The sequence below is a fragment of the Coloeus monedula genome (genome assembly GCF_965178545.1).
Source record: "Coloeus monedula genome assembly, chromosome: 7".
In the NCBI taxonomy this organism is placed as follows: domain Eukaryota; kingdom Metazoa; phylum Chordata; class Aves; order Passeriformes; family Corvidae; genus Coloeus; species Coloeus monedula.
Window position 1 is genome coordinate 11772695 of NC_138787.1, and position 21551 is coordinate 11794245.

The 21551-nt window shown below is 43.8% G+C and overlaps 1 protein-coding gene across 3 annotated transcripts in view; it reads right to left on the reverse strand.

The window, feature by feature from the left end:
- SATB2 (SATB homeobox 2) overlaps positions 1-21551 on the reverse strand; it is a 130558-nt gene that overhangs the window by 28570 nt on the left and 80437 nt on the right. For all 3 annotated transcript variants that reach the window (XM_082284689.1, XM_082284688.1, XM_082284690.1), the window contains 2 exons: positions 12781-12993; positions 8009-8164 (listed from right to left, as the gene is read on the reverse strand). In XM_082284689.1, coding sequence (XP_082140815.1) covers positions 8009-8164; positions 12781-12993 — 369 coding nt within the window. The remainder of the gene's footprint in view (positions 1-8008; positions 8165-12780; positions 12994-21551) is intronic.

The following is a 21551-nucleotide window of genomic DNA, read 5'->3' on the forward strand; positions in this document are numbered from 1 at the left end:
ACACAGAGCTTTCCAGGAGAATTATTTCATTTGAGAAATGCTAACATACAGAAATTTTTGGAGCTACAGCCATTCACAGTGAATTTTCATCTATAGCTAAATTTTTTGGCATGAAGGAGTAAAAGTGAAGGAGACACTATCTCACAATCTTTTCCCCCACTCATCCACATCATCTGAGCTCACTGCCTTGCAAGTAAATACAACTTCTGTGAACATATCCTGAAAAATCTAACAAATACCGCACCCTTCCCCAGACCCATAATACACTGTGCTTCTGGTCCTGCCTCCCCTGCACATCACAGGTCTTGCTCCACTGCACAAACAGCCCCCTTGGCTGCCACAGAGTTACCAGAGTTTGATACACATCAGTGTCAATATGGGCGGCAGAATCCAGCCCTTAATGTCAGCTTCTAAGGTTCTCAAATGGGAATGTCTTCCATTAAAAATAAGAGGAGGAAAAACAGCACTATTAAAGGATGCTTTTGGCTCTACATTCAGGCACACCCAGTGCTTGTGGTTACAAGGAATTTTGCTCAGAACTTCCTTCATTTCACCCCAAAACTTCTAGAGGCATCAAGAATGCAGCCCAATTTAGCTCATTAAAGAGAGCTGCAGAGAAGTGCTGTCCTCTATTCTTGCTGTTCTCATGAGACAAGATAAACATTTTCTAAGCATTTTGTTTGATAAAGAAAATAATATCATATTAATGTCCTATTTTTAACCTCTCTCTCTGTCTTCTAATCAAATACATTTCCACATAGCTAAGCAAACAACAACAAAAATCTGCAGAAAGCCAGCCATTCCCATTGTGCTTTTATGCTGTTAAAGAAACAGCATGCTTAGAACACCAAAGCATGAGCCTTGGCACCCTCAAATCCCCTCGAGGACAGCTAGCTGGTGCAGCAATCCTGAGCCATATCCTCTGTCACTCATCCCAGAGCCCTGTTTAGCAGCTTGACCCTTTCACTTTTGCTGGGCTTACCCTGGAGCAGGGGAGGCTGCCCTGGCAGCCAGAGGTACGAGACTACAGTAAGGTCAGTTTTTCCAGTACTCAGTGAAGGTATGCACAAACACATTGACCCCAAAAACTGCTTCCTGCAGATCTGCTGCCCTGCAGTCTGCCAAGGACCGAATTTCTGACCAAGGACAAAGCAGGCACATGGGAAGAGTTCAGGCTCACAGTCATGCTGGGGTACAGGCCCATGTTTACACTTTGCCAAAAGCCACTGCAGGAGGTGGCAGTTGGGTGTCCACAGTGACTTAGTCACAGGCAGCTGTTCTGCTTTGAGCATGGATAAACCCGCAGCTTAACTGACCTTGTGTTTCCCTGCACTTACATCAAAATTAATAACAATAATAATAACGATTATAATAATAATAACAACAATACAGTTAGTTTTCTTCACTGACATTTTCTAGGGTCTCCAGTGAAAGCATGAGTAGGCAAATGAAGAGTTTTTAGTAAGAGTGATTCAGGAATAAATCTCAAAAATAAATGTAAAAGGCCATTTCCTCACCCACATCATCAGTGCAGAAAATGTCAACATATGTGACAAAATAAAAAAAAGCAGCAATGATTGACGCAAGTCTTGAAAGATTAGTAAAGAAATGCTGCATTCTCTAGAGAAGGCTCCCTTCCCACATGGGATCACAGGAGTCCTCTGGACAAACTTCCTCAGCATCTCTTCTCTCTGCTCAGTTTGGGACCCTACAGTGTGAAATTAGCTAGGTAATATGCAGCTCTTGTACCTTAGTCGCCAAACTCTCTTACCATGAATCCAATAAGTGTCTATTAAAATAAATAAACCCCCTAATGATTCAAGATAACCTAATCAAGAAAGCTGAAATGGATAAAAGACTAACTGTAATGGAGAGTTCTGTCATGGCTTCAATGAATTCTTGATGAGGGCCGGGGGAGGGGGACTGAACCTGAGAAGCTTTACTGGGAGCATTTTGATACAGTTCAAGGTTAATCACTCAACAGTCTGGATTTTCTGAAATGCTTGGTACTTTTCCTCCCCAGAAAATTCAAGGCAAAATGCAAAACACTTTCATGAAGGCCAGTTTCTCACTAGCCTCACAAAGCATGAAATTATACAAAAATTATACAAAAAAAGAATGAGATACATGAGCCCTGAAGTACCTTAGATTCATGGAAACGCCAAGTCTGCTTACAGCTCTTGGCCTCAGAGGGAAGGATGCTGTGCACTGAGGATATTTCCAGCATTCCAAGTTCAGACTAGCTTCTCCCCACACTAGAGAGGAAGTGTGGGCTTGTGGTTAGGGCAAGCAGCCCACCATCAGCTCCCAGATCTGCCAAGGACTTCATGAGAAAAGCCCCAGCTCTACAATGTCCCTTATTCATTCAGCTGTTGAGAGGCCAATGCACTGCTGCAGATGCTGTCACAGAATCACAGAATAGTTTAGGTTGGAAAGGACCTTTAAAGGTCTCTAGTCCAACCCCCTGCAATGAACAGGGACATCTTCAATAGATCAGGTTGGACTCTGAGCAACCTGAATGTTTCAAGGGATGGGGCATCTGCCATTTCAGTGGGCAGCCCGTTCCAGTGTTTCACCACCCTCATTGTAAAAAGTTTCTTCCTTATATATCTAGTCTGAATTTACCCTATTTTAGTTTCAAACCATTACCCCTTGCCCTGTCACACAAACTCTGCTAAATAAGCCAAATTTAAGTACTGAAAGGCTGCAATGAAGGCTCCCTGGACCCTTCTCTTTTCCAGGCTGAACTCTCTGTGCCTGACTTCACAGGAGATGTGCTTCAGCATTTTGATCATTTTTGTGGCCCCCTCTGGAATTGCCTCAACAGACTGAAGTCCTTCCTGGACAGGGGACCCCAGAGCTGGATACAGCACTCCAGGTGGGGTCTCACCAGAGCAGAGTAGAGGGTCAGGATCACCTTTCTCAACCTGCTGGTCTGGTCACGCTGCTTTGGCTGCAGCCCAGGACAGAGTTGGCCTTTTGGGCTAAGAGCACCCTTTGACAGCTCTTGTCCAGCTTTTCATCCACCAGCATCCCCAAGTCTTTCCCAGCAGGGCTGTTCTCAATCCTTTAATCCCTCAGCCTTTGCTGATACTGGGGCTGACCCAGGTGCAGGACATTGCACTTGGCCTTGTCAAACCCCGTGAGGTTCATATGGGCCCACTTCTCTTGTCCTGGATGGGGGTCATGCTGTGACTGCATATACAAGTCTGTAAAAAATGAGCTCTAGTCCAAAGGTACTTCAAAGAAATTCTAAGTTCAGTCAAGGAGAGAAATATCTTCCTGTATTTCCTCCATATGTGACAAGAACATCGAAATATCAGCACAGCAGATACGCCCCAGATGTAGAGATTCAAAGTATCATAAAGGCTGTAAGAAGTGCCCTATACACACACACACACTATATACACTACACATCTTCACCACCAGCTGCTTTTTCTAGCTGCTGTTCATCATCACTGGAAGCTAATTAGTTTAAGGCCACAGAAAACACCTATTATAAGCTAAAAGGGAGAGAGAAGGCATCCCATCCTATCAAATGAATACAAGGGAATGTAAGCTGGGAAGGAGAGAGGGAAGGATGAAATTAAGGGTTTCTAGTGCTAATCCTTCCTCAGAGTGACACTGTGCATTCCTCTTGCAGTGCCTGTACTTCCTTCTTGGAGGGCAAGAAGGAGGTAAGGACATGGGAAGGTGGCCATGGTATTGAATCCCAGCTAGCGTGAGATCCTACTGCGGGCTAACAGCCTCCTGGGCCAGAGAACTGGCAATGAGGCAGGGATCTTGACGTGAAAAAGAAAAGTCAGAGGAAAGGCAAGGAACTGTCATAGTGATTTCCATACATAGGCCTGGGGGTTTTTTTACCTGAAAGGCCTCAACTGAAGGGCTTTTCTGCCCCCAAACTCAAACCCTCCTCAAGCTTATCATTTGTTTGCTTACTTTTCAACACGGTAAAGATACAACCCAGAGACTGAGCTTTAGTAGCTTAACATTTTTTCAGATGTTGCTCCAGGGGGTCTCTCTTGCTTTACTGTGGTGCAACTGGAACAAACTCCAGTCCCTTGAAAAGAATTTCAGTTTCAAGGCTATACATTTTGTTTTCACTGGACTGGTGAAGGTTCCATTTGCCCTTCCCAGGGCTGATCCCCAGCAACAGGAACCCTGCTTCCCCATACCACCCCAGGCTGATTAAGAAGAGTCTCTTGCCCTGGGAGAACTGTGGGAAGTCTGATCTCCATGTTCATACAAACTCTGCCCTCCCTCAGACTGTCAACAAGGGCTCCAGCCAGCTGTGCCCACTATTTATTTTGATAGTGACTGTTTATTATGAACAGAACTACATTCCTAAACTCATTTTGCAAAGACTAAGAAAAACAATGTCTGGTGAGCACAGCACAGCCTCTGATAGGACTCTCACTAGCAGAGGTCAAAGGGGTGATGCTGCTGCTCAGCATTAGTGCAGTGCAACCACACAATCATGGTGGAAATGGTTTTCCTGGAGCTGTACTGTAGAGCATTTGCAGAACTGAATGTAGAAACCCATTTTAAAGACCAACAGTCCAAACTTGCAGTAATCCAAGGCCAAAGTCTCTGCCTGTCCCTCTGCCCAGCTCTGCACACACACAGGCTGACCAAACCTCTCTGAAACAGCACACCAGAAACCTGTCTTCTTGCGAATTAAATATAACCAGGGGAGCCCAAAGTGTAGACTGGAAACCAAATCCTTGTGTTCCAGACACACTCAGAAACATTCCCAATGTGCTAATACAGGTCTCATGTTTAGCCACTAAAAAGGGCACTAGCAGGCAGTATCCCCAGATAATCCTGCTGTCCACCAGGTATATCACTATCAGCTGGCAACTAAAACAGGAGGGCAGCTTTGGAGGCTGTGTTGTGAGGGCACTGAGCTCTCAGCTCCTGCTGGCTTCAAAAATTCAAAGGGATGCACAGCACTTCACAAAGGCTAAACATACCTAGATGTAAGTTGCAAGGAAAAAAATGCATATTAAGGTAAATAAGTGATGAAAAAGTCAATGTCTAAATTAAATGGCTTGAAATCTTTATGAAGGTGGATTCCCTTAAAGAATTCTCACCATACTCACCATACCAAGGTACCTCCATGAGGCCCTGAAACTTGCATTTATATTGACTTGTGAGCTCTGTGATTTGCAGCCTCAGTTTCTAGAAACTGCCCTGCTCTTCAGTTGCTGAGACTCTGCCATGACTTAAGAATGAAGATGGTTACTTGTTAAATTAGAGGTCAATTAACTCCACCAGCAGATGATGCCACTTGCAATAACTGTTCTCAGTGGGTAACACTCTTCCTGTATGGAGACAGAGGAGGAAATGAGGCCTCCGTTGCCTCTGGATGTTCTCTCGGGTACATGACATACAGCCCTGTGTATAAAATGTCAAAACATCCCTCTCAGAGATTCACTGCCTGCTAAAACTGAAGATCTCACAGCACCGTGGATTGCTGTTGACAGAACAGCAGCGCCCAACATAACGCATGCCTTGTTAGCAAACTGGAAGCCTCTCAGTAGTCTGGGGTGAGGGAATAATAGGAGGAAGCCAATGCAACACAAGCCAGGCCTGTGGAGAACAGCAAGTGAACGAACCTTGGCGGAAAGTCCAAGCAAAGCCTCAGACTAGTTCTTTTTTCCTCCCTTTCAAACTCTCTCTTCTGCAAACATGGGCAGTTTTCAATGAGTGCTTCCCACCATGTAACTCAGCTGCTGGAATCAGCATCATTTGCACCAGAAATGCCCACAACTGGCACAGCTGGTCTGTGCCAAGCACTGGAGACACCCAGCTGCTGGTTTACACACAAGCTAGACCTAGGGCAACACGCTGACCATGACACTGGTTCTCCCCTATGCAAGCAGCTGTGTCCTTGCTTTTGGCACTGCTCCGGGCCACAGAATTCCCCAGCCAGTGGCGGGACACCACAGGCACACCAAGCCAGGCCAGGGGCAGGCACACAGGTGGGCTTTGAAGCAGGGGGAGGCCCTGTACCACTGTGGTTCTTGGCTGTGGCTTCTCTGTCCCTGCCTTCCAGTGCCCCCATAAACTACTTTCATGCTCCAGCAGAGCGCTATGACATCTCAGCAAGGCGAATGCTGGGCCATCCCAGGGAGCCAGTACTGCTTTGGCAAGGCTGTGAAACAAAAGAAACATCAGCCTCAGAAACGCTTCTTTATTCGCTGCTGCTGAAGAAACAAAACCTTTATGTGCAGTAACTTTGTTTTAAACAATAACATTTGTGGATCCTGTTCTTAACCTTTTGCATCTGGTGTTCAAAATCTGCCCTGCTTTTTTTCCACGTGAAAGACTACAGATCTTATTTTTGTTTTGGCGCTGGTGTGCAATGCTGCCAGAGAAGTGCACTCAAGCTGGCACAGACCAAAGCTGGTGAGCCACCCAAATTATTGTTGGGTGGTTCAGTCCCTCTCTATTTCAAGAAGCCTCTGGGTATAATGACAGGAAGCTTGCAGGCAATTTTAAGGCAAACCTCAGAGAAGCTGGCATTCAGTCTGTGTTAAACACTCCTTATTAAAAGCTGTCCAGTCCGGATTCTGGGTGGAACTTTGATATCTGCATGGAGTAAAGAATAAGGGGCACGTTTGCAAAATCAATTGTGCAGTTTTTATATTTACTGCACGTTTACCACATATGTCATTTATTACACAGTGGAAAACCGTTAAATGCACAGTAGTTGTGCCAAGTGGCATTATGCTTTTAACAGCTTTATTCGTTTAACAGCTCCAGTTCTCATTATATTTTGCCATGTGGTACATGAGATTTTTATGCATTTAACAGTTTAAGAGGGTTCCATGGTATTTTCCTTTTATGTATTTCATAGTGAGCCTGGGATTTGGTTTGGGGGGTAGAGGGACTGTAACCCCTGTACCCTGACAAGAGAAAGCAAAAGGCAAAGAAAATTAATGATTAATCAGATCTCCATGTGTCAGGGCACAAATACCTGTAACAAGGACAATGCTTTCCCATGTGTTTTGATAGCCTTTGATGCTTTGTTTTTACACCTTTCAATTGCTTATTTTACATCTATTTTAATGACTATAATGTTGTTTCCCTGCACAGGGGAAAGTGTGTGTTTTTCAGAGTGCATGCACCTAGATACTCCTATCCCACTCTCTCACTGTCACATGCACATTTGTGCATTTTTGTGTGTATATTGATGCCCTCTCCTAGCACAACTGAATAATTTCATCCAGGATCAGAAGCAGCTCTTTTCACTGAGTAAACAATTCCTTCCAACAATCTCCAATCCACTTGCTGCCCTTCAAAGAACTCTGTCTGTCCTCCTTTCCACAAAATCCCTTCTGGTGAATTATATTTTTTTAAAGAGTTGGATGAAATTTTTAAATTAATGGATTCTCTTCAAGAATTTCACCCCAGCCTAGGTTTGCCCACATGTATTTTTTACACCCAAGGTAGAAATGAATCCAGGAGAACTCACTGCAGTGCTTTCTCATGGCTTTTTGTAAAAATGATTGGATCCAATGTGAATTATTCACATGGCAATACCATATGCAGCACATAGAACATGCTAAAAAGGAAACACCTGCCTAATACGCCGTTTCCCATTGCCTTCCCTCAGTTAGCCACTTAAGAAAGCAATTTCCTTACCTGCTGCATGAGCAGGATACCACCATTTTGGAAGTTCCCTGTCCTTCTAGCAGAAGTGTAAGTTATATATCACACGTGGGAAAAGACATACATGTTTGTACAGAAGGGGAGAAAAAGCTTGGCTGTGAGCTGACCCTTTCCTCAGCCTCTTTTAAAAGGGAAAAGGAAACCACTTAAGCAGGCAAAAGCCAAACATGACAGGTTCCCCAGAGATGAAAATTATTATTATTATTATTGTAGGAACAGATGTAATTTTATTGGTGGGAGGAAGAGATGGATCTAGTCCCAACCCCAGAGTTTGCTTTAAAAACAAAACCCCAGAAAGCCCCACAACAATGAAATCCTCTATACCACTCACCTGACTTTTATTGGCAGCCACTTTGGCAAACAGAGCTTGAGATACCTTGGCCCTTTTCATCTCCTGTTGGATCTCATCATAAATGGCAGCTGTGATGTTGACGTTGGCGCTGTCCGCCTTAATGGGGAGGTCTGTTGTTGGTGTCGAGGTTTTGGCCTACCAAGAGACCATGAAAATAATAATTAAAAAAGTGCTGCTTTCAGCCCAGCCATCTGTGCAGAAATTATCAAAGGATTTCAGTCAGCTGATGCCAAACTGCATTAGCTACAGAGGGACACTTCCTGTCCATTATTCTAATCAGGTTAATTGTGATTGGAAATAATTGCAGTGCATTCCTATAGGACATGCAAGGCCCTGTCAACTCTCCCCCTCTCCTTCTCCCAGCATGTTTATTGAGCAGCTCAACAACAGGATAGGTAGCTGGGGCACTGGGCTGCAGGCAGGCGCTGACATTGGCTTTGCCAGCCAGCTACTGCAGCACAGCCATCAGGCTCTACCTTCTCCCCCCCTCTCTAAAAGTGGCCTACACCTTGGAGGAAGAGCCAATTCTCCCAGAAAAAATGAGTAAATGGGTAGAGGTCTCTAAATAATAAATTACTCAATTTAATGTACTCTCTCAAGTCTCCCTCATCCTTTATTAAAACTATACGTATGTCACTTGAGTATGTATGGTTTCCCAGCCTTATCATCATTATGCTAGCCAGACAGTCACCTAATTTCACCTAGGAAATCAGTGGAAATGAAAAAAAAAAAAATCATTTCATAAAGCTGGGCTTTGGCATGCCTTTGATGTGCTGCCCTCACTCTCCTAAACTCATATTGAGATTTTGTGTATTCCACTGCACTCCTTTTAATTGAATGATTTCCCATCAGCTTCTATGACAAATGAAGGACAATAACAGACACTGCCAGTACTTTCCCTGGGCTGGACACCCCTACAAGGCTTCTATCAACATGGTTCAGAAGACTGCTACAGGATGTTAATTTTAAAGCCCCTTGGACTGGGGATCCGCAGAATGCGCTGGCTGGTGAGGGAGTGAGGGCACTGTGATGCTCTCTGAGTGCTCCCAGCACCAGCTGCCCCTTGGAGACAGATCTCATTTACTTTCCCAAGCTCAAAGAGGAGAGATACCAGGGCTGATCACTGCACCCCTTACACCTTTTAAGGGAAATATGGGTTACTGATATAAAATCTTCATTTTGTCTTGAGACGTAAAGCTCTTAGGAAAGAACACAACCTAAATGGCAAAGCTCACACTTCCCAATAGATCCAAACCACCCATACACCCCAGTGACACTCATATTTGGTCCAATTATGAACCTTTTCAGATGGATCCTGTTTTTGTGTCAGAGTTGAAGTCTGCTAGAGTACATCTAATGTTAATTTTTAACTAGGCAGACATGCCCAAATGTTTATTTGTTAATGGGAACGTTAACTAGGCAAAACCAAACCTTCTGAACTTCTTTAACTGTTTTGTTACTCTCCAAATCTTCTTCTTCCTAACACCTCTTTTGTACCAAGGCTACATTAATAATGGAGCCAAAATCCAATCAAGACAACACTCTTGACTAATCCTCTTCCTTATCACTTCCAGATAAAGCCTGAATCTTCTCCCCTTCCGGGCTCAGCAGGCACTGCTCTATGCTTGTTCCTCTCCTGTCATAGGCAGGACACATGCAGAAAGGGTGCAAGATTTTCCTGCTCCCTAAGGCCAGCCCCGTGTGCAGGCAGAGGCAGCTGGACAGCAGCTGGAGCAGAGCATGACCACCATGCCCTGGGAGGCCCGGGCTAAACCACTGCCATCCACAGGCCATGAGCTGGGTACAGTCCAACACAGGGACCAACAGGGACACCCCGCCCTGAAATTCAATGTTTACAGATAGATGAGAGCTAGGGCCATTGTGGGAAATGTAAGAAAACAACAAAGAGTTCATGGAAAGGAAAAGGACTGTCCAAGTCTGTCAGGACTGATTTAATGGAGATTTGTCAGGTATAAAAAAGTCTTCCCAGGCACTGGAGCCTTTGGCTAGCACAGCAGCCGAGGTCACGATGGCCTCAAAGGCTGTTATGGATGTCTGAGATCCTGAAAAGAACAAAATTAGCATGTAAAAGAAAGATTTACAGTATAACTCCATCCTGCATGGGTCTCCCACACTTCTAGGTCCACAGCCACACATCAGAAAAAGGCCTGCCCTGCACACTCTGAAAGCTGCACCATTTTTTACTTAATCACTGAAATAGGAGGGGCAAGTACCAACTGAAAGTATCACAGTCACTAAAATAAAGTATTTCATGTTAAAGGCCTAGATTCAAAATTGGTCTTGATATTAAGAAGGAGTTCACCACTATTGAAACATCTTGTTGCAAACAGTGGGAGGGAAAAAAAAAGTGTTTGCACCCACAGTGCCAGAGCACTGCAACCCAGCCCCTTACTGCTGGGGTTCTGTGTGACCACAACAACCCCCAACAGCTCAGAGCATTTTCCTCACAGCAACTGTACCCCATTTTCTGGATCAATCTGCCATTCTCACCTTGAGGCAGGTCCTGAGACAGGGGTATCACAAAAGGGTGGCTTGGGGCTGCCTCAGAGTCAGGGAGAGTTGAACTGGGTTACTCTGCATGCCCTTATACCTGCCTGCATGACAGCCCCAGCACAAGCATTTCCACAGGTATCTGCCATTCCTCTGCTACCCAGCACACTCAATCCCAAAAGCATTGCCGCAGGATATTGGTATCTATGGAAACCATGTTTCCAATTGCCCTTCCATCACCTTCTCTGGCACACTAACACAGTTCCTGCAAGGCTGGTACAGCTCCTACCACTGCTGCCCCAAAGCACCCCGCTCCAGGGTAGGTAAGAGAGCTGCCTGGGGAGCTGACGATGCCGGGAATCGCCGCACTGCCTGTGAGGACGGCATTTGTCTCGTCAGAACTAATACCAGGCATATGGGGAAGCGCAGTAGCCGTGCTGCCTGCCCAGGAGCTGGGAAGAGCCTCATTTGCAGAGGTGTCCAAGTTGTCAAAACAGCACCTGTGCTGACTGATGCTGGCCCTCTGAGGGCTGGGGAAATGTTATCAAGCGGGCACAAGGCGAGCACTGGGTACACAAACCTTTGTGTGCTGCTTTTGCTCATCAAAAACCTCACAATATTCTATTGGATTCTTTAAGCTGAAATAAGGCAAGTACGGGCTGGTTTATACTTCTAGAGTACAGTTTTCTAGCATAGCAACATTTAGCTCTTATCAAGGCAGGCAAAATTTCCATTATTTTAAATTATGTTCTAGCTGTGGCTAGAGCACGAGAAAATGGCATATTTCAACACAGGAATGAAATGGGGCAAGAGATACAATTTTTATTCTCACCGCATCACATCTAAACTCTCAATTTCCTTTCAGTGCTTGATTCTAGTGCAAAACGTATTGCATTAAATATAAGCAGGAGTAAGCTAATTCTTTAATGAATCAATACCAATGCAGAAAGTGGGTACACTATTTAAATAGTGAAATAGTGTACCCATTATTAAAATCCCTATCGATTTTTATTTTCACTTGAAGGTAACTAAAAAAGGTAAGGAACATACAATGAGTTTCCCATGTAATGAAAATTCAGTGTCAAATTTGGGTTGGCAGGATAAGCTTGCTTTCAGTGAAAACAGTTCTTTTCATCATTTATTGCAGTGAAGTGCACCTGCATGTCTGGGTTAAACTGAACAACCTCAACAGTTTCCACAAAATCAACGCACCTTCCCTAAGGATGGTCAGTTTGAATGTAAAACTTCACTCCCCCCAGCAGTGCTTGCTTGCTTGCTTACTTACTTTTAGCAGCTGTGACTGCAGAATTCAGTGAGAAGTGCTCATTGCTATTATTCAAAGGGTTACACGGGCCCATTTACTAAAGATCAGAAAAGTGCTAGAACTGACCCATCATGTCTGCATTGTTAGAAAGTTCAGACTCAAGTCAGGCAAATCTCATGACAGGAGTTCATCATCAGCCCTGTGCAAGCACCCTCACTTTCCAGAGTAAACATCTGGGACTGCATCAGCCTAGTACACAGGGGGATGACTACTACAGTGTAGTATGTGGATGCTCTTTCTTAGTGTAAAGGAACAACCTACCCAGGGAAGAGTGGGCGGCAACAGCACCTTAATAGACACATGCAGTTAAGTCAATGAGATAACAGCTGCTTGGGAACTCTAAAGCAACATCTTCCTTCCCAGCACCCTGTCCATCCCCACTTTCTGTACCTCAAACATTTACTCGTAAAAACCTCTAACTCAAGGACTGATTTCCTATGCAAAATATGGAGCACAGTGTTTTCTAACAACTTCTATCTAATACACTATCGACCTCTGTTCACTAGACACTTTTTATTGCAACATATATGAACCAGAAGCCCAGAAATTTCCTCTGTGTTCTGAAGAAGGTAATGGACACAGCTAAAAAGCTACATGCACTGTTTTTCTGTAATATATTCTATAATAGTCATTTAATGGCTATGTATCAACAGCCTGTATGTAATGCCCACATGTACTCTTTCAGGCACTAATGTTACATATTCTTGCATTTATGGCACTGATTAGAGCTACAACAATCATCACAGTGTCTTGCTGAAATCCACTAAATGTCTCTTAACAGCCACTCCAAAACCTTACAAAAGATTTTCCACAATTCATCTGGGCAAGGGGAGCAACAGACAGGAGAAGGGTGGAAAGAAACTCCTTCCCTGGAATAAACCACACAATAAACAGGTAACAAGGGAGTGCATCTTACCTGGGGTGTTCTGGAGGAGCTTGGGCTGCTGGCAGCTGAAGACACCATGCTCACATTTGGGTTCATACTTCTCTCTCTCTCATCCTGATAGATACGATCCCGCTCCGAGTCAGGCAAGTTGAGGAAATTCTGCATTGCCCTTAAGTTTACCAGGAGGGACTGGGAAGCTGTCCTAGGGTCTTCTTCTTTACGCAGGATCTCTGACAACAAACCCTGGGTTTAAAAAAAAAAAAAGAAAAGAAAAAAAAGCCAGTCATGTGTTGATGGGTTTCTCTGGTTTATAAAAAATTGTTTAGTGTAACCAGCTGGGTTGCAATACTGACAATCTACATCAGAATCTCATGGGCTCTCCCTGAGGGGATATTTTGTAGGAAAGTGTTTGTCTTCTGGGGGCTGGGGTTTATTTTGGGACTGTCCTATTCTGGCACTGTAATAAGCTTCTTAGTATGGAGATGCTGGATAGGAAGGTAGGTGCACTGGTTAGAAGAAATTGCAGTTATCACCAGGTGCTTGCTGCAAATATTTTAGGAGCTGTTAGATCTCTCTCTCTCTTTCTCTTTTTACTTGAAGCTGGGAACACTTGGCAATCCTGTTCATCTTTGACAAATCTGCCAAGGTTGGTAAATTTAGTTTCGACATTTAAACAGTGCAGGAGGTTTATAAAGAAAAATGTTTGGCTGGGTTTTGATGTTACAGTCCCCTCATTTCAGTTTGGACAGTCATTTCTGAAAGGAGAAAAATGAAGCAATAATAAAACCTGAGAATCTAGCTTTAGGGATTTAACCCATTCTTTCATGCCTCATTTGAAAATACCCCAGGCTTCACATTGCAACTGTGAATGAACACCAAATTAATGCAGTTTTTGCAAAAGCCACAACACAGCATTTCCAAAAAATAAAGAGGGGAAAAAAAAATTTGAGAGATGAAAATGTCATTAGAAGAGGCTTAAATCTAATGATGGGATTAAATTTATGCATAAGTGCACGCACTCGCAGTCAAAGGTTCCGTGGATTATCGAAAAGTTAAAGCATAGCACACAAGTCTGGATCAGGGCCTACAGAAACTGTCAAGGACACAGTGTGTGCCACCAGCTTCCCCCAGGCACTCCCTCATATCCGACACTTCACAAACTGGGACTTCATTCCAAATAGCAGGAACAGCAAATTCCTGAACTATACCTGTTTTAATGTACTGGTATGCAAGGAAGCAGAGAGGGAGCATTTCTGCTCATCGAGACTGTTTGCATCTTAACATAACATATCATTATGATATCAAAATGATATCTTACGTTAATATGCGAGGCTATATGCTCATTATTTCAAAAGGCTATTCTGCCAGTATGCTTCCCTGAGCCATCTGATACTGTTCCTGCTTCCCTCCTGTCACAACCTGGAGACTGTCTGCACCGCTGCTCCCAGGAATGCCGGCCACAAAAGCCATGTGAAATCCCAGTCCAAGCTGGGAGGGCTCACCTTGGCCTGGTCTGGGAGAGGAGCAGTTCAGCAGGAGCATGCACAGGGACCCCACAGGCCCTGACACGGCCCCGCTGTGGCTGTTGACACCAGTGTTTTGCAGTTACTTCACAGCCAGGATCCAGGCAAGCTGATTCCCAAGGACAGGCAAGGCTTTCTCCTTTCTTGTCAGAAAAATGTTACTAGAAAGCAACCACATATTCCAAGCCCCGTAATATTTAGTTCTCATTTATTTTCTTTCATATCAGACTCTCCTTCAAAAAGCCTTCGTAAAAGCCCTCCCACTACAGCTGGCCAATTAACCAAATGCCAACATCTTTAGAATATACTGATCTTATTTACCAGTCTTCCTGACAAAACCAACTGACCAGCAAAGGACGTATCTGTACCTGCATTTATCTGCTATTAAACACCTACACCAAAATACACACGTGAAACCTCTGCTTCAGCAGAGTTTATACCACAAGTGCTGAAAGCAAGCTCCACACACAGCCTGAAGGTAGGCTCCATCTTTTCAGCTCCTCATCTACATGATCAAGCTAAGACACTCCCAATTACATTTTTCCGCAACTATCAGTGTGGGTACCAGAAGGACTGGAGCTGGAAATGGAACCATGGTGAGCTCCACTCAGAAGTGGGATGGGAGAGAGAAGTTGGCTGATGCTCTGCATCTGGGAAAAAGTTTGAAGAAGTTGCAGTGCTGGGCTGTCCTCTGGTATTTTGTGTGACCTCGACACAACTGCATGCTCATACTTGGCTTCTTCCTCAGAGTTTACCACCCCTCAGAGAAGCTAAGGACATTTTGAAAAGCTTTCCAAAGTTTGACAGGCTCATAGGCTGGGGAAGATTAACCAAAAAAGGACATACAGGAGCTTGGTGCCACAACCCGCATGATTCCAAGATTGATACAAGTCCTTATTAAAATTTTCCCCTAAAGTCAGTGAAAAATTCTTCAAATGCAGTAAATAAATGAAATACTGGTTCCACCAATTCTCTAAATGCCTAATTCCCTGTGTCTTTGAAAGGATATATATAAAACTCCTTCTTAAAAGAAAAGCTCAACTTCAAAAATTAGTGAGTTTAGTATAAAAGAAAGGGACCTGAAAGCTACTGGAGCTGACCCTAAGACAGTTTTTTCTACCTCCCATTTCAGCCTCAGTAAATTTATGGTCCAATTTCAAAAATGGAGAGCAGAAACATATGTGAAAGCATGCCAGCAATTACTTTTCCATGCAGTCATTGACTCTATGCAAATCAGAGGCTCACCGGTACAAGTGGCTTGGTCATGGCACTAAGAGGTATCTCAGGCACTAAGAGGTATCTCCCTGTCTGAGATACCAACCCTTGTGTTCGAAGGCTCTGATTTATCACCAGAAACATCTTCTCATGGGGTAGATTTGGTGCCTGCACTCTTGCTTCCATTAAGGTCTCGTCCTGACCTGCTACAGGGATGCAGCAGTATTTTGCAGCACTGCTGTTCCATCAGCAGGCTGGGAGCCTCACCTCCTAAGGCAGGCACCTGCTCCAGGGGGTAACTTGCTGCTTCCCCCAGCACCGTGACACAGCAGCTCCTGGCAGGGGCAAGCCCTGCTCCCCGTGCCCTGCTCCAGGCAGGTAGGAAACCTGGCTGCCAAGAGGGTTTTTCTGCAGCTCCTCTAAGTGCTTTGGCAGCTTAGGAACCATGTAAACAGCAGGAGAGCTAATAAGAAAACTGACTCATGAGGGAAAAATCTCATGTCCTCCTGCAACTGAAGATAAACAACAACGCCAGTAAACAGCAGCAGCAGATAGCTGAGCGATAGGGGAGGACAATAAAATAAAGTGTCTTGAGAGCAATAACGTTTACAATAATATAATTCTGAGCTACTGAAGTATACACAAACTAACCAGTGAGCAACATTATAAAAAATAAAGTGATATTAAATAATCTGTTCAGCCTTTTTGTCACCTGCAACAAATTAGGCTTTCAATATGCAAAACATCTTCCTTCCAGAAAAACAAATGATCATGATTTCATTTAATTGTAATTTAATGAGGCATAATGTATTTTTTAAAGTGATATACACCAGGTGTGTGGTGAGGAAACTGGCCCAGCCAGACAAACCCTACTGTTTCTATTTTTGAGAAAACCCTAAAGCCAGCCAGAGACTGTTTTCGTTTCTGCAAATTATGTTTCTGCTGGAGGGGGTGAGGAAGGGAAACCCACAGCATTCATACATTTCTTATAAAATTCCATCAGCTAAATTAGCTCATTCTGACTTACTTACATCTCGCATATTAAAAAATAAAAAAATAAAAATTGGCAATTTGCAGAGTAACCAACTCTGCAAACCTAAAAGATCATCTTCAGGGACTAGAAAGTCTCAGTGACTTTAAATAGCCAAACGGATCTTCTACATAGAACACAGCTCCCAGGATACATTTTAGGACATGCAGCATGATAATATCTTTGCTTTTCCACTCCTCTGCATCATTTTTAAGCCGGCTGCTGAAGAGGCAACTGATGAAGTTTAATGTTCACACAGGCTGTGCTTGAAAATGAGGTGTGTGATCACCCTGAGACAAGGGCTCTGCACAGCCTGGTTTACCCTTGGAACTTGCACTATTTTTAAAACTACACGCTGGATCCATAACTGACTTTAAGAAAATAATACCTGTGGTGGAGAAAAAAAGCACATGTCCAATCAAAACAAAAAAGTTACTGAATCTATTTAAGGTAGGAGTAATTTTGACCGTGTTTTTTCAAACTAGCTGAAACGTAGTCCCTTCAGGCCAGCAAAGTCACTGTCACAGGGTTTTGCTTTGCATTTATTCTGTGAAACCTCATTTGTGAACTTCTTTTACTTTTATTAACTACAGGATTTCCAGAACAAACAACCCAAACCTCACTGGCAACTAATCTTTTTTTAAGCAGCTTCTGAGAGATGATGCAGTGCAATGTAGAATGACTGTTATTCCAACTGACTCCAGCATCCAATGGACCAACTGAGCACCCTTCGAGGCAAACAAAGGCTTGATCAAAGCCCACAGAAGGTGAGGAGCAAGGCCTCTCTGCCCTCTTCCCAAAGGGCTGCTGCTCAGGCCTAGAAAGGGTGTCAATGACATCTCAGTGGGACAGCAGACTGCACTACCAGTGACCAAAGGCAGGATGATTTTGCAACAGGAACTTTTGAAAAGCAATCTGGATGGGGGCGAGGCAGTACTGCTGGAGTGCAGCCCAGACACTCGTGTGCTGGGGACAGAGGAGGACAAGGGCCATCAGGCAGCAGGAGACTCCCAAGTGCTGCACAGGGCCTCACACACATCAGGTTCAATGACTTGGATAGAAGTCATGCTCTTCCTCTTACAGACCTAAGCCATTTGACTACAAAACCAGGCACCAATGTTAAAGGGGCTCAGAACAGGCTTTGGACAATCAAAGCACTGGCCAAGGCAAAAATTTAAATAAACCCAACTAATGTGCTAAACCTCAGTTTATATGTTCTGTATAAGGAAATTATATATATGAAGGACTGAAAAAGCATGAACACTTTTTCAGACTTTCAGTCTATTTGCGCCTCTCCATACTTCAGCTATGGCCAAAAGCAACAGAGAAAATGCTGAAATACTAGAAAAATATTGCTTCTGCAGTGCTTAAAGTTCCAAGTACTTTTAAGCCTTGCACTTGTACTGTCAAGTCTCAACAGAAAAGATATTCTGTTTTCCATCAAGGAAAGGATGAGAAAATGTAGACATTTATTCAGTTTCAATATCTGGATCTTAATGGTCAGTGATGTCCCCTCTCAGCACACAAGGCCTATTTCCAGCACGGAAGGCAGCACCCCAGTTAGCTACGCGTTTCTACTGAACTACACCGTAATTGTACCTTGAGAATACAACAACAAACTTGATTTTGCCAGGCTAAAATGACCATTTATATTTACAGTTGTCTGCTACTTGCAAGTGCAAGCTGGAGGAGCAGGTCAGTCCAGGAGCTCTGCAGAAGAAGCACTGACTTCTCACAACCCTTCAAGGAATAAAGCAATTCCACCCGCTGAGTTCTTCTCACATCAAGGCAGGATTTTACCATGACATCTCTCCACCTCTCTGCATTTACCCCAAGTCTCACCTTCAGCATTGTCTATGGGGCTGAACAAGATACATTCAATAATTCTGAAATACTACTCTTTGCCTCTAAGTAGACAGCATTCAACAAGAACCTCTATATGAAGTACCTGTAGGCTTCTTGGGACTCAAGCTCATTTTCAAATGCTCACTGCTTTGTTTTCAATCACTTGCATCTCTTCCTAATTCCAGCTAGGATATGAAGCAGAAGTGCTGGAAGTCTATCAGAAATGCTTATCCTGGAAATGTGTCCAGTCCAATTTTGCTGAGCAAAATTGCTTTAGATAATCAGTGGAAAATTTTGAGTGGTTAGCCAAACCAAGCACCTTCATCTCCATTCTGTCACAGTTTCCATCAGGCAAAAGTGTCTTTGTACCCTGTTGCTTGACCAGCTCTTCTCTGTCAATGGTAAAAATGTGTGGTGCTACATTTGTATCAGTTTTACAAACTTCAGAACCTGAAGGACTCTGACTGAGTCTGACTCCCTGTGAATGGGAGACCAACAGTCTCCCAGCATCCTTCAGTGTACACATCACATCAGTCCTTCATTTAGAAGAAATCTTCTGATCTCCAGATTCAGCCAGAGTATGAGCCTTGTTCTTAAACTCATTTAGCTAATGCTAAAATACATACATCTCAGGAGAGAGCTGCTTAGGCACAAAGCATTTAGAGGCTGATTTGAATAAAACTTATACAGGGTGCAACAATGAAAATTTGATTTTTATTATTAAAAATGAAGTGCTTAAATCCTCAAAGAAAACGGCTTTATTGCATTAGTTTAATAAAGCCTCTTTTTTATTATGGTATCTGTTTTTATGAGGGAAGACAGGATGTGCATGCGGATCTGAATGTGGATGCATGCAGAAAACGAGGCAGAGAAAGACCGACCACCTGCAGCCACAAAGTGCCACCATTTATATGACATGCATGTCAGACCTTTATCCTGAAATATGCTGGAAAATTAGCAAAGACACACAGCTTGTGCACACTGTAGGTCCATGCCTTTGCTTCCAAGGCTCAGGACTCCTGTGTATCAGCTGAGCAGGCAGCAGCCACCTCCTACAAGCACACATTCTGAAAGCCTGACTCACATGCTACTTAAGATCTTTTCATTCAGCTTATTGAATACAATTAAGTTAATTGAAACTGAAATTTTGGGCAGTGCAAAACCCACTGTTGGAACAAATATCCCATGTACCAAAAATCTGCAATTTATTAAATTAAGCACTTCCCTTACAGACTGCTTTCTTTCCTGTGAGTACAACAGAACGCTGCTTGTGCCACATTACACCCAAGAATAAAACAAGTAGGCAGCATGAAAGCGTTTCATGCTATGAGAGTTTTCTGTGAGGGTAAAAACCAACAAAAAACCCCCCTGAAAACCCAAACCAGAAGCCTTGCTAATTGAAAGTCTGTGCACAATGGGGCAGACACCATAGCGATGAATGCAGCATGACTGTCTCACTAGATACCAGGCAGAGAATTAAAGCTGCTTGTGTTCCTCTCATGTGAGTTAAAGGGAAAATTATTTGCAAAAGGAATTCTGTCCAGGATTTGGCTCACAAGCAAATAGAGGTGGAAGACACAGTTATTTCAACAAACCATATTTCTGATTTTAATGCCTTGTAGAGGACTCTTTTCTGAACCCACTTTCATTTGGGGGAATTTTGCCAACAAAAGAATTAAAATGAGGGGTCACAACCCATAGCCTTACTACCCTAACAACCACCCTCCTGCTGTCAGAGCCCCCAAACCCTCTACAGGTGACCAGTGACACCTTTGTATGCCACAGAAATGTTATTTCCCTCTTCCTCATTGCAGAACCCTGGACTTGCCTACAGTTGCACCAGAAGTTGGGGTACCACTCAATCCTGTGTTCCCCTATGCCTCAACCACTCCTGCAGCCAAGGACTCCTGTGCACTCCTGTGACCAAATCCCTTGAACAAGGAGGATTGCTGCAGCTTATTTCATCATAAACTTCGCTACATCTGAAGCTGGTGGAGTTCCCTCCTCCTCAGGCTGTTACTCCTTTAATCCAAAGAGACGTGGCTGGCGCCACTAAACCAGGCAGGAGCTGAGCTGGGTGTGTGCTGCTTTCCCATCTGCAGGCTGGGAAGCCAACGCTCCCACATGGAGCTACTCAGGGCAGGAAGGAGGGAGCAGTGCTTTTTGGGAATAAAGTTACAAGCAGCCTGAACACACTGATGTTTTTATCCAGCTCTCTTTGTATCTGGCCCCACAACGACTTGATTTTAAAAGCCTCACAGTGATATTTCCAGTTTCGGAGGCTGTTCAGTAAAACAAGCACTGGCCACTTGCCCAAGCATTTTACTAGTTTTGGCTATTATTTCACAACATTGGCAAAAAAAAAAGATGCTCAAAAAAAGAGAAAGATACAAACTGAAACACTCCTTCAGTCTAAAGGCTTTGCAGTCCACTGGGCACTCCCAAGGAGAGCAGCAGTTCACTGATCAAGTGATTTAAACTGTCTGGACTCTTTAAAAAGAGCCAAATAAACTGTCCTGACTACAACTCCATGAGCCTGCAGCAAAGAGGGATGCTGAACAAATGAAGAGAAGAATAATATGCTCATTTTCTTTATGCAGAACAGGGTTCAAATTACCTATTTTCCAGCTTGAATTTTGAGGAGTGGGATCACTTGAGCTCCTCCAGATTTGCTGAAAAGCTTTCCGGTGAAGGACAAGGTAAATCCAAGAGAGCATTTTCATGCATTCCCTTTAAAACAGTCCTCTCAGTCCTACTTTTTCCTGTAACCAACACCACCTAACAATTTATCAAAACATTACAACCTTCATTAAGCAAGTTCTGGTTATTACAACCTTTTGGTCGCAATTTGAATGCTGTATTAGAAGACAATATACTGCTGCAGGATGGTACAAGGACTCTGCCCTGAGCATGGACCAAACTCCATGCGTGTATTCTCCTCTAGGAAGAAGTCCATAGCCTTGACCATCCGGCCCCTTGTCCTGCCTCTCATTTCAGAGCATCTTTGTTGGCCAACATGGAGGGTGCTCATGCTTTTAGAGGCCATTTGTAGCCTAGAAGTTATCCTGATGTAAAGATGATCCATGCTTCAGCCAGGCAGGAATTTTTTGAGAACTCCAGTACTGGAGCAGTACTGCACTGTCCTGACAACCTTTTGACTTCACTGCACTGTTTGAGACCAACGAGAA